Genomic DNA, 18,715 nt, shown 5'->3' on the forward strand with positions numbered 1-18,715 from the left:
AAGACTGTTCCAGAGCTGCCTTCTGAAAAGACTGTTTTGTTTTGTTTTGTTATTTTAAATCATCATGATATTAGTGAAGCAGAGACATTAAAGAGTCCGAGCATTTTCTATCATAAGAGAGAGTAATTCTAGCAACTAGTTCCATATCCTTTTTAACCTGTAAGATATTCTTTAGAAGCTTAATTTTTGCCTTAACCCCAGTCTTGACATGGTAGCTATCTTCATCTGACACATGGAGCTGGATTATTTGCACAAGAATTCTCATGATACCATTAAAATCAGAGAAGCTTTTTTGTTTTATATCTAAGTATTGAAGAAAAACATCAAAGTGGGAAGTGAATGCTTTTCCAAATTTACAAAACAAAACAAAAACAATAAACAAACAAAAACCACTGGGGCAAACAAGGGCCCTCAAGAGGATTTTGTTCTGGTTCAATTTTATTCTCATAATGTTAAAGAAGACCAAAAGGTACTAGCTGATTTTTTGAAAATTTTGGCGTGGAAAACATGCCTTTTTTGTTTTTCACTAGAATCTCTTAAATTGCCTTAAACTGAAAAGCTGAGCAAAATAGAACACAGATTTAAACACTGGCTACTGAGAGAACTTGTGCCTGTAACTTGACAAATTCCCTTAAAAAAATAATACTAAGAAAGCAAAATGGCAAGCAGTGAATTTTTACTGGAAGAGTTCTTAGAAGAAGTTTCATCTGCTTGAAGTTCAAACACAGATTTTCTCAGAGTTGTCATCAAGAGAAAAAAAAAAGTGTCTTGTTTTAATACCCAACTCCAGTCCTTTTTATGTGTGAAAAATAAATGATTTCTGGAAGCTTTCTTCTCAAAAAACAATGGTAAGAAGTGTTTTTTGTTTGTTTGTTTGTTTTTTGGTGTAAGTATACAGACTGCTTTTTGATTATGTCATTATTAGCTTCTTCTGTAGTTCTTCCTATCAATATCATGTTTGCTTAAAACACAGTAAAGAACATTAGATCTGTTAATTTTATCCAATTAGATTCTTTAACATATGTAGTTTATGACTTGTTAGTCATGTTAGTCCAATCGATGGAAGAAATTGTTTAATGCTATCTCTGCTAAAATCTTCAGCCTTCCTTGAGTACTGTGTCTCAGTTTGAGTGTCAGTGGTGGCTTACTCTTGTCTAGCAACCAGACACCCACCCAGCCATGCAGGCTTTCTCTCCCCATGGGTGAGAAAGCTTTCAGGTCAAGATAAAGGCAGAGAGATTGCTTACTACTTACCATCACAGGCAGAAGGGTTGTCTTGGGGAAAATTAATCTATTAATTAAAATAGATTTGGGTAGTGGAAAAAAAAATGAAAACACACAAAAAATTAAAGGCACACCACACTCACCACCTTTCCATTAAATTGTCAGGTTCAAGTTAATTTCACTCTCAGCTCCTCAACCCCTGCCCTGAGGCACAGGGGAGGTGGTGCTGGGAGCTGTGGTTAGTCCGTATCAGTTCTGTGTTGCTTCTTGCTCCTCACTCTTTTCCCTAGCTTCAGTGTGCATTTCCTCTCCATGGGCTGCAGTCCTTCAGGAAAAGCATGGTTCATCACGGAATCTTCATGGACAGAGGTTCTGTAATCAAATATCTACCTGCTCTGGTGTGTCCTTCAGTGGCTGCAGCATGGACATCTGCTCCAGTGTGTTTCTCCAAGGACTACAGGTGGATGGAGCCTGCTTCACCGTGGCATTCTCCATATGCTGCTGGGGAATCTGCCTTGGTGCCTGGAGCAGCTCCCCCCCATCCTTCAGTGACCGTGGCGGTCGCACTGCTGTTTTGTACTTGTTTTCTTTACTTTCCCTATGCCTGTGTTCTTCGCTCTTTCTCGAGTACATCTCAGCAGAGGTGCCGCCATCTTGGCTGGTGGACTCAGCCATGCCTGGCTGTAGGGCCGTTGCAGTGGGCTGGATGTGGCAGTGTCCAGAACTGGACAGCCACAAACTCTTTCACAGAGGTACCCTCCTGCAGCCCTCCCCACTGCTGCTAACACCTTGACAGCTACTCTTTATACAGTGCTGTAATTCCCTTTTCTTCAGGCTCCTTAAATCCCTCTTCTCTAAATTTCTGCCTGTGCAAAACACTGTCATGGGAAGTCATCCCAGTGAGTCAGCCTGTACAGAGCCAGGAAATTGTTTGTGTTTCCCCTTGTACTCTTTAACTAGTAAGGTCTTGACGAGCTTTATGGGCTGGCAAAGTTTTCGGTCTGCCCAAAACACCACATGCTTAGGATTTGGCCTTTTTAGCAGGTTAATAAAATACCATGTCTTCTCAAGCTTAGACTGTTACCGCTATCCTATGTGAGGTTGATGAACTGTGATAATGAGTTGGTAAAAGAAATAAAAACAAAAAAACCTCCCCAAAATATTTTTCCCAATACCTGCTGGCAGCCCACTCGCTCTGACATTTTGGCACAGTCCAGGGATCAAAGCACCTATCCAGTGTGTTCCTTTCCTTTTGGGACCTGGTTAGTAAATTCCTTTTTGTTCACTTCTGTAATGCACTTTGTTTCTGCTGATTGGAAGGTTTGTATGCCAGTTGGCAGAAGGGCTTCCACGCAGTCATTGTGTTATGTTGCCTCACTGCTGCTTTCCTCCCACCCACCCTGGTGTCTTCTCTGAGATGTCTATAAAATGGCTGTACATGAGATTTGGGTCCCACAGTGCAATCAGTTAAAAAAAAAAAAAAAAAATAATACTATGCAGTCCATTCATCCGTTCTGTTATCCTTGTAAAATACAAAGACAAAATCATTTTTCTTTATGCAAAAGTATGATGTATTAAAAAATAAAGGATAAGAGACAGTTGGAGATGAGGTGAAATATTGAAACACTTGAGAATTAGTGACATTGTAGCATTAGATTGCCATTTTTGATGTGGTCCATAGCAATAAAATACATCTCCTTATGATGTTTGTTTTATAGCCTGTAAGAAATTAATTTATAGAAGTTTTAAGTCCATATACACATGAATACATCAGTGATAACACTGATAAATAGCATTAGTTGTTAGTTTCAGCAAGAAGACCACAAACTGATTGGGCCTTGAAAAAAAATGGAACAGTTATGGGGCTAAAGCTGGCTTCCACAATCAGGCTTAATAGATGTTGCCCAATACTTCTAGATCCCATTTAGATGCCTTTAGCCCCATTTATTTCTGAGCTAACTGGGATCTTTAAGTGTCTATCATTATTATTTAGGTATCTCTATAAATATTTAAGAACTCTTTTTTTGAGATCTAAATTTGACTTTTTTTTCCCTAGCCTAATTTTATTCCCAGAACTGGTTCTTCTAATGTGTTTAGATACATTAACAGAGTGAAGCCTGCTTGTGTGTGTTTGTGTGTTCAGGGTCTGTTTATCACTGTGGATGTCAGTTGTCAACAAGGCATGTTGTATCACAAGCCTATTGAAACCATGGTATGTATTCATGCAATAAAATCACAAAGAAAACCCAACTAGAATATTAAAACTCTAAAGATTGCTCTAGGAAGTTTATAGTAGGAAACTAGCTATTATTTTTCCCTGACAAGAAAAAAAAAAAAAAGCAATATAAAGATGAATTTTTCTTCTCCATCTCAAATTAGCACCTTTTCGTATAAATGTTTTATGAAGTACTTTTGTTCCCCCTCCCTAGTAATCTGACTTACTTGATCCTTGTTCCTAAAGATCAGTTGTGCAGGACATACAGGTGTTAGCACAGCTGGCTTGCTGATGACAACTCTGTCCATATAGCTGTCTAGTGTGTCATCACTCATATTGTTCAGTGTCATTCTGACCTAGCCAAGCTAAAAATGGTACTCCAGCTCAAGAGGGATTTAAAATCCTTGACAAACTAAAGATAAGACATTGTCGAATGTCATATCTATGTGCCTGTTTTCACTTTCAACATATCTAAATAACTAATTTCAAAGTTTATTTATCTTCAACCCCCCCCCCCCTTTTTTTTCCCCCTTTTTTTCTTTTTTGAAGGCTGAATAGGCTGAATACTTTTGTGTAGTTTGCCTTTAGTAAGGAAAAATCCTTGTTTGGAGAATTGTTGAATTACTGAATACATTAACTGTTATTTTCTCCAAACATAGGTTCATTTTCAGCCCAAGGTCATTGCAAATCTATTCATAGGGGATGTATTATAGTGCACATCCTGCAACTATAGCGAAGCTTAGGTGCAGTGGTCAATGTTTGCAAAAAACAACTCTGGATCAAATTAACATCTTGCTCAACAGAGCATGTAGTGTCTGTCTGTAGTAATATGAGAAAGCTTGAATTAAACTTCTAGGTAAGCTTTGGATGGTATTTTTCTACTCTGAAAATTAATTTCCAGAAGCTTGACTGGAATTTCAGAGGGCAAAACAACAGCAACAACAACAAAACTAGCATGCCCCAAACTTCAGTTTTAACATATACACTTCATTACATACATGGTGGTTTTGTGGTAATTAGTGTTCTTATAAACACCACCCATGAAAGGACTTGAATTATAATTAAATACAGGTTTGTATGGCAGTAATCAGAAAGGGGACCAAGTAAATCTGTATGCTAATACAGAAATTTGTAGTAGATTTTAATTAAGTGGTTTATCTGATTAGATTAATGTATGGCTACCTGTAGCAGGATATGTACAGATGCTGTCCAAATCTTCCACTATCAATGGTCGGACACTTGGAATTGGGGATGTATTTCTTCTTCTGATGGAAAACTATACACAATCTGTTGATTTTTATTAAGTACTCAAACCTAACTCTGTTGGACATTTAAGCAGTACCATGTAGCCCTTTCCTTTGTACGTGGCACTATTTTGTCTCACAGAGGTATGTTGTGCTTTGCTATAGTTGGCTTTATTAAAAATAAAATAAAATAAAAAAATATATTTTTTACTTAAAATCAGTGATTTTTTTATGTTTGATTTAAAGTGCCTTGAGTTTAAGCAGCACAGTCTTGTCACAGGCAGTGTCTTGGCTTCTGGAGCAATCCTTGATTCCTGAAACATACTCACGGATAAAGATGTTTCATGGACGAGTATCCATATACAAAGTATATAAAAATATTTTTATACATTTTATATGTATTTTACCATGAAAGATCATCTTTGCAACAGCAACTTGCATTTCTTTGTTTTCTGCAGTATTACCTGCATTCTACATGTTGTCCAGAAGGTATGGACATTATGCAGCTAAACCAGCCATGAACATGTATTTGAAAGACTGTGGTTAAGACTTAGATGCACTTTGCTTTCTAACTGTCTCGTTGCTTTAAGAAATACATATTCTAAAAACATTTTTGTTAATTATATGTCACATGCAGAGTACATAGATGTGGTAGAAGCCATTTTGCTATCACTCTTTTAGAATGATTTGCATAACATATTTATAGCTTCTGTTGTCTCAGCAACGTGGTCATCTCAAAGTCAGGAAGTCTCAATTGTTGTTTGTCATTCACTATCATCATATCACTGTATCATTGTAGTTTTTTGTAGTTTTTAAATTGCGGATAGTATGCAATTAGCATAGTGATAGGAAATGGAAGCGTAGTTAAGTCCAAAGGCCTTCACTTTTGAAGAACTACTTTTAGTAGTAAAAATAACTACTTTTTAATTATAATTTGTGAACTTTGGACTTATAAAAGGTTCTACTGTATTGCTTACCTTGTGAAATTTATATCCAAGTATTTTCTGTTCAGCATGAGAAAACGATGAATTAGGCCCAAACTGAGAGATTAAAATCTCTGGTTTGTTGTACCAACCAGACCGTAAGCGGGCAATGCTTTAGGAAGGGGTAAGCACATCTTGACACCTTTCACAGCTTGCTAGCATTTTGTACTGTGTCTCAGTTGGCATAACTGGACATACTAGCTCAAAGTGTACAGAGGGAAAACAAAGAAGTGAGCATGGAAGTAGTCTGCAGAGGAAATTACTTTTACCTCTGATCAGCAGAGAATTTTTAACATCATTGTTGGACATGTAGAATTAGTTCATCAAATTCTACACCTTTGATTCAGTCAATAATGTAACTTCAGTTTATTATTCAGTTTCAGCTTTGATCTGAATTCATCAGTACTTTATTGATTTTAAATTGAGTGGCTATGGTGCTGTATTCTGTGTTGCTTTCTTAATTAATTAAAAAGTTAAACACAGTCGTAAGTCACTTTGCTCCTTTGTTTTAAAATGCTTTGAGCACTGTAGAGTTGTTTGAGTTCATTTGTGATTTTCCCCATTTTCACACTGTATTCATATCAGCCTAAACTGAAAAATGTAATGGTCATACCTAGCAGCCCACTGTCATAGTACTAACTATACTCCATATAAAATAACTTTTGTAACTTCTCATTGTCCCAGCCAAAAATGTATTTAACAAAACTAGGAATAGACAAAACCTTTGCAAACATTGCATGTAGGTAGATTTATACATGTTTACTCTATATTCATTTTTGAGTATAGGGAAGTGGAACTGGTTTTAGAAATTCTTCATCATTGCAATAGGCCTGATTAGTTTTTTTAGATTATAAGTCTCAAGCCTAAGAGCACTTTCAGATAAAATATTCTTGCTTTAGATTTCATGAGAAGAAAAAAAAAGTGTTAAGTGCAAAAAAGCTCTGAAACTTGCTTCATAAAGCCTAACTACTATATGGAATAGTTTTTCTTCCTGACAATTGGCAAAGAAAATGTTTTTGTTTGTTTGTTTGGTTAGTCTTTTATATATAAAGTACCTACCCTAACAGTTTTACCTTTGCCTGATAGTTCTATAATGTGTGTAAATACTGTATTTATTTCCTTAGGGAATAACAAATTAATCATGATCTCCCAACTCCTGTATTTATATTTTTAGCTTTCAAAAAGTAAATAGCAATGAAGTGGTGAAATTAGATATTAACTAAGATAACCTGTAGATATGGACTATCCATGTGGGCATGGCCTTTACAACTTTCCATTCCTTGAATAAGGTAGCCACATGGAAGACTGTTTCCACTTTTAGTGAAGCCATGTAATTTTTTTGCACAACCTGTCTTCAGTCTTTTGTTCTTGTTATTTTTCCTGAACCTTTATCAGTATTTTTCAAAAGAAAGCTCTAGCTTCATTTTCTGTTTCTTAGCATGTGTATTCATAAAGAGATTTACTCTTTACTGCCTATTTAAAAACGCAAAAAAGTTTATTTATTTATTTATTTTAATTGTGAAGCTCTTTTTCAAAAATTATGCTCTTTATTGAACTAATATGTACTTTTCTGATGCTGTGGTATTAATTACATATGCTTACCTCAATTCAGCCATTTTAAAAAATGTCAATGAAAAATTTTATTTTTCATTGAGTGTCAGGCCCCAATACTAAAATGGAGAGTTTGAAACTAATAGGGTTAAAAGGCCTTCCACTGTCTGTATTGTGTGTGTATTATACCTCCATTGCTTATACATTGTTTTTTTCCCCCTAGTATTAGCAATCTGCTTTTGTACTTTGACATAGGGATTTCCCTTGTGAATATTGTCACAGAAAAAAGAGAATTATCAATATCGCAGTTAAACTTGACTTTCAAAGCTAATAGTATCTCATTTGGGGGCTCAAATTTAATAAATTTTCTTTGATTCTGGGTGAGTTTTTAAACATCAAACAATGAATTGGCCAGGGTGCAGTAAAATATTTAGATCTATTGACTACGGTTCAGAAGGGTAGAAGGCAAAACACTGGTGGTTTGATGTTGATAAATTCTTAGTACCTTAATCCACATTAATGTTTTCTTTTATCTATGTGCATACTGGCAGCAAAGAAACTGAAATGTTGTGATATATATCTATATCTATATCTATAAAAATGTAAATCAAGTGTATGTATGTGTGAGTTTATATAAATATATATATATATGTATTTAAAGTAATGCATTTTGTTATATTCAGCAAGGTTAACATCTGACCAGAATTACACATGCTGACAGAAGACTCTAGAGAGTATGTTTGTTCCACAGGACTGTATATCCTGAACCTGGTGCACTACGTGTGCAAAAAATGTGTAGAGGACCTTTCCTGTTATAAAAATTGCATCATAGTGCATATGTTTGGCAGCCACAGGTATTGACAGGAATTCTTTAGGTCAACTTGGGAAATGTAGGGCTCCCTATTCCCACAGAACAGAGAAACGAATAAAATAAAATCTTTTATTTTTTGTATCAGTAGATATACACATGCATGCTTCTTTCATTCAGAGCAGATTTCAAAGCCTGCAGTACTATTTGAAATACGTTCACTCATCAACATTTTACAAAATTTAATTTTGTAAGTTACTACAAAAAAGCAATGTGGGATTTAAAATAAATGAGAGTTGATTAATGGTGAGTTCTTTCAACCAAGGGTTGAAAGACTCAAATTTATCTTAAATACTATTTAGTAAATGATTTATATACTGATATATATGTGTTTAGTGTATGTTTAGTATATGTTTTAATATCAGAATGTCTATTGTTGTAAAAGAGTCAATTATTTTTGCAGTACTAGCTATTATTACTCACCAGATAAAATCTATGCCACATGAATATATTTCATCTTTTCATTTATAGTAATGTATGTTTGTATGCTTGCATGTCCTTCTGTATTAGAATCATACCTGACTACTGGGATCTTTTGAAAGTGGACATGACAATTTTTATATTAAATACAATGAAAAATGGGTTTGTGGCAGTATATGGTGTGATGATGTATATGAGTGATGTGTCCATGGAAGTTGTATCTTAGATATAACCTATTTCTCATCCATGCCTAATTGATAGCCTAATTACATTTTGTAGTATATGGAAAAATGTGCATTGTAAATAATGGCCAAAAAAAAAAAAAAAAAAAAGTCTCTTGCGCAAGACTATTAAGTCTGGTTGTTTGTAAAGAGAACAGTGTTAATCGCTTTACATTGCTCAGTTTTTACTACGTATTTTTGTCACTCTGGTCTCCAAACTGAAAACAGTTTCTCTCTTAGTCAGTAGGTGGCACTGTGACACCAACTGCATTTGGTTATGTTTGTGGCCATATGTAGAAATCACATTGATAGTATTTGGGGTTTTTGTTTTATCCTTTCGTTTCAGACTGCCTGCAAAACTAAATAAATAAATATCAAACTGTTTGAATTTTGTACAAGTTGTAGTGTTTCCCACCCCTGAAATGTCACAGTTAGGAACTGTATAAAAGTTGATTAAAACCAGTTAGCGCACTATTTTTTATATATGAGTCCACAATATGAAAACTAGTAGTAGTTGATTTTTTCTTTTCTCCTTCTGTTAATTGAAGTACTACAGGTTGTTTTTTGTTTGTTTGTTTTGTTTGAGGATTTTTCAATGTAGTCAGGGCTCTAAATGAATTAATATTAAATGAACCTAATTGTGAAGGAATTATATGATCTCCACACAGTAGGCAGAACTCACGTAACAGTTTATTGTTTGTATGATTGCATGAACTTTTACATTTCGTAGCTAGTGGGTCTTTTTTTGAGTCAGAAGTACAATTACTATTTATTTTCTTACAAGGTTTTTACAGGGGATAGGTCTGTAAAATGTATATATCAGGTGGGCTTGTGAGCCCTTAGTGTCTTTCCTTCTCATTTCAGACCAGGGGAAGATGCTTTTTCTTCTTAACATTCTCTCCCGGCACTCTGAATTAGAGATTTATTTGCAACGAAAAATCAATTAGTCCTAAATTTATTCATGGATTTCAGGTCCAGCGATCAATGCAAGTCCACTCAGTGGGCTCAGGGGGACCCAGTTCATCCCAGTTAATGTGTCTGAAGGGGAATTACCATTGATGCTGTTTTTTTCCCTTTAGGTCAGAGATCAGACCTTGCTGTCACAGACTGCGGCAACCAGGAATGACTTCACCCTGCAGCTACCCAAACTGCACCTAGAGACCTTTGCAGTGGAAGGGCTGAAGGGCGGGCCAGAGGTTGTAGCATTTCAGGTTAGAGTCTAAAACAATCCTGTTTCTTCTTTCCCCCCCTTTTTTTTGGCATCTGAGACAGAATGAGAAGCTGGGCTGCTTAGAATGTGTGAAGAACAAAACTATTGCAGTCAACAGTTGAAAGAGAAATAATTTCCATATATGCTCATGAATATTGTATTTCAGAGATGATGTGAACTTTTAATTTTGCAGTTATAATGTTAAATAACTGGCAGGAGTATGACTGTAGAAAATTCAAATATTATCTTTGAAAAATAATACCAGTTTATTCTACTTCTTTCTTTCTTTCTTTCTGTCTTTCTGTCTTTCTGTCTTTCTGTCTTTCTGTCTTTCTGTCTTTCTTTCTGTCTTTCTTTCTGTCTTTCTTTCTTTCTCTCTCTCTCTCTCTCTCTCTCTCTCTCTCTCTTTTTTTTTTCTTCTTGATTTAGGTAAGGCAAAGTAGGAAAACAAACACAGCATTTTTATGCTTCTTCTGGTCAGTATCACACTTACAGTTTTAGTAGTAGTAGTGATTTTTGAGCATTCCTTATTTAAAATAAACCACAACTAGAAATACTCAAATATAGAGGCTGTTTTCTTCACGTAGGCTTAAGCACTTGTATGTTTAAAAATACTAATTTGGTAAAGAGGAAACAATGGGCAAGAAAGAGAAATGAACTAAAAGATGTACGTATTTGCAACTCTGAAAACGGATTTTGTGTAATGTCTTATTTTTTTTTCAAAGTTTGTTGTGTTATCTTATACATAAACTATCCCTTAGTCCCTGTAGCTCTGCAGAATAACTGATTATTTTTTTTTCTGTTACATTATTGCTAAAGGCAGAACATTTAGTTTTCTCAATGGAAGAATGAAAAGCAAAGTGACTGCTTACTTCTTTCATTGTGCTGTCCTGTGTGAATCTGAGAGAGGAAAGCTAGTCGTGTAACGTGCAAAGAACTCAGACACTGCAAATATTGCATAGTGTGCATGCATTTCTGTAGTAATCCTTTCTAATTTATTGTAGATACTCTGTTCTAGATGCAGTACGTAATTGCAGGAACAGGGTCACAAAAATCAAATATTCAAGAGAGGTATATCCTAATCTGCACATACTTCATACTATTTCCCTCTTGCATGCACATGTTTCAGTGTGATAAAGATTTAAATTGTCTTTTTTATCATGCTTTTATAAAATTGTAGTAAAGTGTAACACCTGAAATTCCCGTGAACTTTAGTTAATGCAGCCGTATGTCTCTAGCAGAGGGTGGAGTTGCAACTGTTTCCCCACAGTGATGATCACTTTTATGGCTATGCAGAAAGTTCCACAGGTGACATATTTTTGAAGATGGTGATTATAGGAATCACCATCTTTTAAATTCTGCTTTTCTAAATCAGTGACTTACTATGTGTTTAGCTGCCTTCCACCCCAACTCCTATTCTTTTTTGACCTCTGGAGTATTATAAGAAGCATTTGCAAGACAACCCATTTCTTCTTCCTTTCTAAAAAGATGAAGAAAAATAGGAGTCTAAAAAAATATAACTCATGTTTGCATAGAGTGCTTGTGATATAGGAACTAACACATAGCAAGATGTGCTCTGGCTAGCTTACTGGTGGCAATGTATGTATTATAAACATACTTTGTGTTCACCTGACAGCTCAGATTATACGTGGTTACTCTGTAGGTACATGAACAGCATCAGTGATCCACAGTCTATTTCCCTGTGAAGTTTTTTTTTCTTTTCTTTTTCCTGATTAGTTACTCAGTCCCTGTTTGATAACTTTCCAAGTATATTATATAGACTTTGTTTTAAAATTTCCTTTTTTAGCTGAGAGTCAGCAAACTTGTTTTAGTTTCACCACTGTATGCAAAACAATATTAAGTGCAATCCTGCAGTCTTGATTGATGTAAGGAGTTAATAGTCAATTTGTGGATACTTCTTATTAAAAATAGAGGATGAAACTGAAAAAACAGTAGAAAGATATGATTGGTCTATCTAACTGATATATGTGTGTTTTATAGTTAGTCTACAATGAGTACATTTCACTTGAAGGCCTTATTCTCTGTGAATGTTAGATGTAAGGAGTTCTTTTCCAAGTTTAAATCTATTGCTGTTTGAAAAAATTGCAGAGAAATTAAGATTCTAAATTAGACATTATGGTAGGGATTAAGCACTTAACTATCAGAGCTCTTGAATACAGAACACATCATTTTATTTTTGTTTTTCATACATCCGGCTCATAGCAGCTGGTTGGAATCAGTAATTAATCTTAATTTTATATCCAGTGTTTCAGAGTGTCTCACCTTTTCCTCGTATGAGAGGAAGACAAAAAGCTTGTTTGTGGATACACATCTAGATAGGTTATCTTTCTTCCAAATTTTTCAGAAAAGTGGTACAAAAGCATCTGACAGGATGAAATCTGCTATTCCTAATTTACCTTGTCAATGGGAATATGGGAAGTATTGGAATTTTTAAATTGCTGTTATCTCCATATGAGTGTTTCTTGGGCAAGGTATGCTTTTGCTACAGAAAACAAGTGCACAGAAGATTGGCATAATGAACCTAAGTTGCTTTACTGTGAACTAAGCTATCAGATTTTTTTTTTTCTGGCATACTTAATTATCGGTGCCTTTTTTTTTTTTTTTTCTTCTGTCAAGTGGATCCAGCATTCCAAATAGTATTAATACTTACAGGGCTGATCAAACAAACAGACAAATGAAATCCCTGTATAGAAAGTGACTTAATGTGTTGTACGCTCTGGCAATAGACCTTTGGGTAATGAAACACTTGGGATGCAAAATTCTGTGAATCTTCTCCAAACTCTGCACTTTATTGAATTGCAAAATTAGATAATGAATTGAAATGTAAGTTATTCAACAAGAAAGTCCTTTCACTGAATGTCTTCTGAAACTCCATGCAAACAGTGAAATTAATACCTAGTGATAAGTAACGACTTAATTTATAGACAGTTGTTAAATTCTTGGAAACTGTAACAAGAATTAGTATAATAGTTTGAAAGTGTCACTTGAGATGGATAAATAATGAAAAAACTGCAATATCTCCATGAATAAAAATATGTGATGGCTATAGCTTTGAAATACCCTCATCTGATATTTAATTGCTGTGGAAGATATGTCACAAAGTCATACTGTTTTTTACTTTGCTAAGTTTGAAAGTGCAAAATAAAATGTTCTTTTTGAGCTACTAAAACACATCAGAACAGGATTTAAAGTGTGCTGTTCAGGCCATGCCTGAATATTCCCATGAAGACAAAAAGTTGAAACAGTATGTGAAACCTTCAATAAATACAGCATACAGGATGAAAAAGAGTAACTGAAATAACATGGAATTCTTTACTCTAGTAATTGTACTTTTCAGATAACTATTTAACCAGTTAATTTTAACTGGTTTATTAACCAGATAACTATTTAAATTAATTTAAATTAATCTTTAAATTAAAGATTACCGGCTCTTTATAAAATACAAAATTGAGTTGTGCTACACCTTTATGAGGAGGATAATGTTTTCTAGCTCTATTCTGAAAGAGATTGTTGGGTCACCTAAAAAGTGGTAATTCAGAAGATTCATTCTAATTTGTCTTAAGTATTTTTACATTATATATGTAATGAATATTCATGGCAAGCAATTTGAAGTAAAAACAATGTATATAGTCCCCAAATAAACCTAAGTTAATGTAAATATTCATCATGTATAATAAAACATTGGTATACAGTAGTTCTGTTCTGTTCATGGATGTAGATGCAGAAGGATAAGAACTGGTATCAAAGAAACTATTGAAGCGAATTTAGGTACCTCAGACCAATTTCACAATACCAATGTATAAAGAGCTTTGCACTTCAAAATATTTTTGTGTTTGATTCCCAACCAGAGAAAGGCTGACAATACACAAATCAGCAGCTTTGCCTTGTGTAGAAAAAAAACAAAACTGTTGTAGGTTGCTTTTACAAGAGATTTAGGAGCAGAACTGCTTTTAAGGAGGATGTCCCAGATATTTTGTTAGACAGAAGTAATACAGATTTATCCAGGCATTGATGCTAAAAAATGGTGACAACTAGAAACTAGGTACAGTTGTAAGAATCATATCCACAGCTTGTCCAAAAGATACCATTTAGAGCACATGTGTATGGATATGTGATCAGACAACCACTGGTGTTCACACGTGGTAGCTGCCTGCAGATGTGCAATTAGAGAAACAGTAATCATTTTCTGTGTCATGGGAACTAACTTAACCTCTATCTAAAATGTCTCCATTTGCACATTTTATTAACTGGCCCTTTTAATTTGTGGTGGTTGCTTTTGGTCAGTATTTGGCACGGGGAGAGTCTTCTTCCTCCTCTAATGTCTGGTTGCTAAAAGATACGATACAGATTCTGGGTGTTGTTTTAGGATAGAGTTGGTGTTCAGAGATGAATTGATGTTGCTGTTTTGCAGGATTTATATGAATTAGAGAGTCCAAAATATGTGAGTTTTGTCAGTGAATTTAATGAGAATTTGCATACTTGGTGTATTTATCTACAGCAAAGTAGACGGGAGGACAAGACTATTAGCGGGCTTCTTGTGTAGAAGGGATGCACATACCTATGTCTGTATTTGTCAGCTGTTATAGGTCTTAGGAGAAAACACTTCTATGTGTACTGCCCTTTACCTGAGGTGTGAGATTGACAATTGATCTGGTTGTAGGAAATCTCCTGCACTTTAATAAAATTGTTCTTTGTTATAAACCTGGACTATGAGTGATATGAGTAAATATATTTATTTTTTATTACTAAGCTCTTCCTTAAATTTGAAATAGTTACTATATACTTGTGGTTTGCTTTCTCTCCTCCAGGTGCGTTTGAGACAGATAAGTTTTCTTGTGCTCTGCCTGCCTGCCTCTCTCTTTGTCTCCCTCTTTTGTGTCTCTGTCTCTCTCACCGTGTGTGCATGTTCTCTGCTGCACGCATGCTCTCTCTGCCATGTGCGCTGTCTGCTGCATGCATGCTCTTTGCTGCATGCACATGCTTGCTGCCTCCATTCTTCTCTTTCCTTCTCTCCCTTCCTCCGTTTCTGCCTGTTGCTCCATCTCAGATTCTCTGCCTGTCTCCACTCTGTGCATGTTTTGACCGTTCTGTCTCTGTCTCCCTCATTCTGTCTTGTTTGCTATCCCTCTGTTCCCCTCTCTGTCCCTGCTCTGCCCCTCTCACTCTTACGGGTTCCTCATTTTCCCTCCGTCTTGTTCTCCCTCTGTTTTCAGCATGTGTTAGTCTGTTCATACAGGTTTAGGAAGTCCACCTGGGGATTTATATATACTTCTTTTGGTTTCTCAGGTGTTTTGAGGTAATTTGAAATGAAAAGTGCAGTAATAACATTACAGCTTACAGTGGTGGTATTAATGTAGTCAAGTACTGACCTATCATTAGTGTTAACACGTAATTATAAATTTATGAAGCATAGGTTCCTACCATTTATTTTATGTAAATTATATATTCAAATGTGATGTTGACATGCCTTATCTGATGGTGTTGTAGGTCTTCTAATTAATCAGGCAAACGTAAATGTAGTTTAAAGTTTAAGGCGTGTCGTCATTTGTATGTATTTTCACTTGTTCATTAATGTTAGACATGCATAAAACATTAGAACGTAAAAGATAATATAGAGTTCTGCTGGTGTTTTTTCTTAAAATAAAAAACACTTCCATTCCTGTGTTTACTTGTCAACTAAAAATTTCTTTCCGAATTGAGGAAGCAAGTGATTTCAAAAGTGTCATTATAATTCTGTCATCAGATTTCATCATCTGCATAGGCCAAATCTTTCAAACATTACATCTAGCTCTGATATGAGGACTTAATGTCATGAATTAATTGTGGAGTTGCTAGTATTTTAATTGTGTAGTTGTAAAACTTGTAAAGATTTTGTAAATCTTCTTTTGGAGCCTTTTTCTTTGTTTTCTTTCCTTTTTTTTAATTTTTTTTTTTATTGTGTTTTTCTACTTGTTAATATCTTGAGGAGGAGAAACCTTTTCGATGGAATCTTGACGACAGCGCGTTTATATACGCATGCACGTAACACGCAAACACTTCTATTGCTTTCTTTTTATTTCCTCCATTTCACCCATAGAAGGAACTATTCACTTTATTACAGAGGCCAGAATGGTGCTTCTTCTGGAATCTGACTGCTCAGCTTATTACTGGGTAAAACTGTGTCTTCGTTCCCCTGGAGTTCAACATATGCTGTCAACAGAACCTGGGCTGCCCTCCTCATCTTTTCTTCTCCTCTCCAAAAGAACTCATTTCCTATCTACTGTCAAAATGTGTTGCTTCTGGACTGACCACCAGCCTGCCTTCTAATATATTGTTTAAAGAAAAAAAAAAAGATTATTTATTAATATAATACTTTGTACTTGTACTGTGAGTTGAAATGTTTATAAATAAGTGCACTAAACTCATGAGAGTGGGATTACACCTCCTGCAATGCTGATCTTTTGCAAATTCCATTGAACTAAAAATAAAGTTGATGCAAGGCTTAAGGAACAATAATTAACATCTAATTAAAATCTGAACGACTAGATTGAAGAGATTTAACATGAAGGATTCTAGCATCTCCTTGAATGTGTTCAGCTGTTATCTGGAGTCGTGTCTCCAGATACGTTGCATTGTGACTATAAGTATTTAGAAGCCATTTTAGCATAATTTATTTTAACTATAACTCCTTTAAAGACAGTGTTCCTTGTAAGCATGTATGTGCTATGACTGCACAGTATGTATTTTGGATGTATTCATGCACCTGACCTGACAGAAAGCACTCCTTGTAAAGTATACATAAACTTTTTTGGATTATTAAGGTGCTGGTGGTGATGGTCTGATATTATGAGAATCCTGCATTGTATTCTGTGGTATTCAAATGAATTATATGCTCCTTGGATCCAAATTCCATTACAAGAGAGATTGCTTCTGGCACAAGGATAAACCACCTTATGAGGTTTCTCATTAGTGTAACATAACCACAGATGCCCAGAATCTCCCCTGAATTGTTCCAGGATGTTTCTGTGAGGGCAGTGGTGGAAGCTTCTCTTTGGGAAAGGCTGGTTTTGATAAAAACCTTACTAAATAATGCAACCTTGAAAATCTGAGGAGTTGAAAGTCTGAATTTGTTACTGTTTAGATTACTACATTTGTTACACATTTGTTAATGAAACATAACATTGATGTACGTTTGCCCAACACAACATACAACATAAATAAGTGAAGCATCTTCAAAGCATCAGTGATGCTGGAAATCTGACTTATGGTTTGGGTTTCATATCACTTTTTCTTTCTGCTGATTGTGTTCCCAATTTACTCCTCACCTCATTTCTTTTAGCAGTTTTTTGCTTCCTGTCCTCAGTGGGCATTCTATTACTCTCTCTCCTTTCCCCAGTTTCCCCCCTCCTTATCATTAGTGTCTTTCCATCAGTTTCTCAGCCTACTTTCACTTTTTTGTTTCTCACCTTGCCTTACTTCATTCTAATAAACAGCTAGAGACTAAATGAAGAACCCTTGTCAGAAGGCTTTGTAGTAGCTGATACATTGATTACACCTCAGTCCTGTTAAGTCTTTGATACTTAGGGACAGTAAATATCAAAGTCAGTATCTGTAATCACCAATTAATCAAATACTGAAAGCTGTATCTTTATGCCTATGAATGCGCTAACTTTTATCCAGCCTGTTTTGTAAGCATTATTAATTTTGTAAAAACTTACAGTCAAGATCTGATGCTGATTATCTTGAATGCCAAAGTTAGTGTATAATCATTTAACCTTTCAGTAACCTTTCTTAATGGAGAAATTTCTTTCTTGACCCTTTCAAGCAATGGTGTAAATATCTGCCTTTGTCCACTTAGAATTTTTCATACATTTCTATCTGTGGTAGGTGGGTAATCTGTTAAGATGAAACCTGTGCTAATATATAAGAAGGTTCACTCAGTAGACATGATGCCAAAGCTGGCTCAGTCAGTGAGTGCAGACTCTTAAATGCTGTAGTTACAAAAAGAATGCATTGTCCAATAACAGAAAATAAAAAATAGTTATCATGGTACCTTGTTTGTTTGATATTTTTTTCTCAGATACTCATGAGGTTATCTCCGTGCAGTATCTTAGAAAAAGGAGTCATTGTATCAGATAACCACTCCATAGCTTGGATGTGACTGTATTGTTTGATATTGTCTGCATTGTAAGCTGTTGTAACACAGATAAGCCCATTCAGAAGCACAGCTGTTAAACTGCCAATAATCATGTGGGTTGCAAAAGGAATTCATGAAGTGAATATCATGAAAGATTAGGAATTGTCTGGAGCCTTACTTTTTGTGCTGGTTGTTTTAATTTCAAAAACTAACAAGTGCTAGGCAAGTGAGCCTATACAATAGGATTTAATAAAACAAACTTAATTACACAAATATCTTAGTAGCAAGCACAGAATCAAAACATTTTATATTAATTACATTTAAACTAAAAAACCCTCTAAAATGCTAAATCTTTTTAGTCTTTTTCACTTAACTGCTTAGTATTCCATCATTATAAAGCATCTCCTCAAACATTTGTTATTCTTACTGATCACTTACAGAGAAAAAAAAACAAACAAACAACACTATATTAGTGCAAGAATCTTGTATTGGCATTGAGGGAGACATTTCTGCCCAGATACTGCATTTGGTGGGCCTTGTAGTTGAGGACCTGGAAAAGGAAGGGTTATCTACAACTTGAGCGAGTTTATTATGGCTTAGTGATTTGCTGATTGATTTCATTTGCTGTCAGTTAAGGCTCTC

The 18,715-nt window shown here is 35.2% G+C and overlaps 1 protein-coding gene across 1 annotated transcript in view; it reads left to right on the plus strand.

The window, feature by feature from the left end:
* Window positions 1-18,715, plus strand: part of CCDC171 (coiled-coil domain containing 171) — a 171,324-nt gene that overhangs the window by 114,186 nt on the left and 38,423 nt on the right. Inside the window, 1 exon segment of the mRNA XM_082784295.1 lies at window positions 9,806-9,937. Coding sequence (XP_082640421.1) covers window positions 9,806-9,937 — 132 coding nt within the window.

Source organism: Aythya marila, assembly GCF_965140915.1.
Source record: "Aythya marila genome assembly, chromosome: Z".
NCBI lineage: Eukaryota > Metazoa > Chordata > Aves > Anseriformes > Anatidae > Aythya > Aythya marila.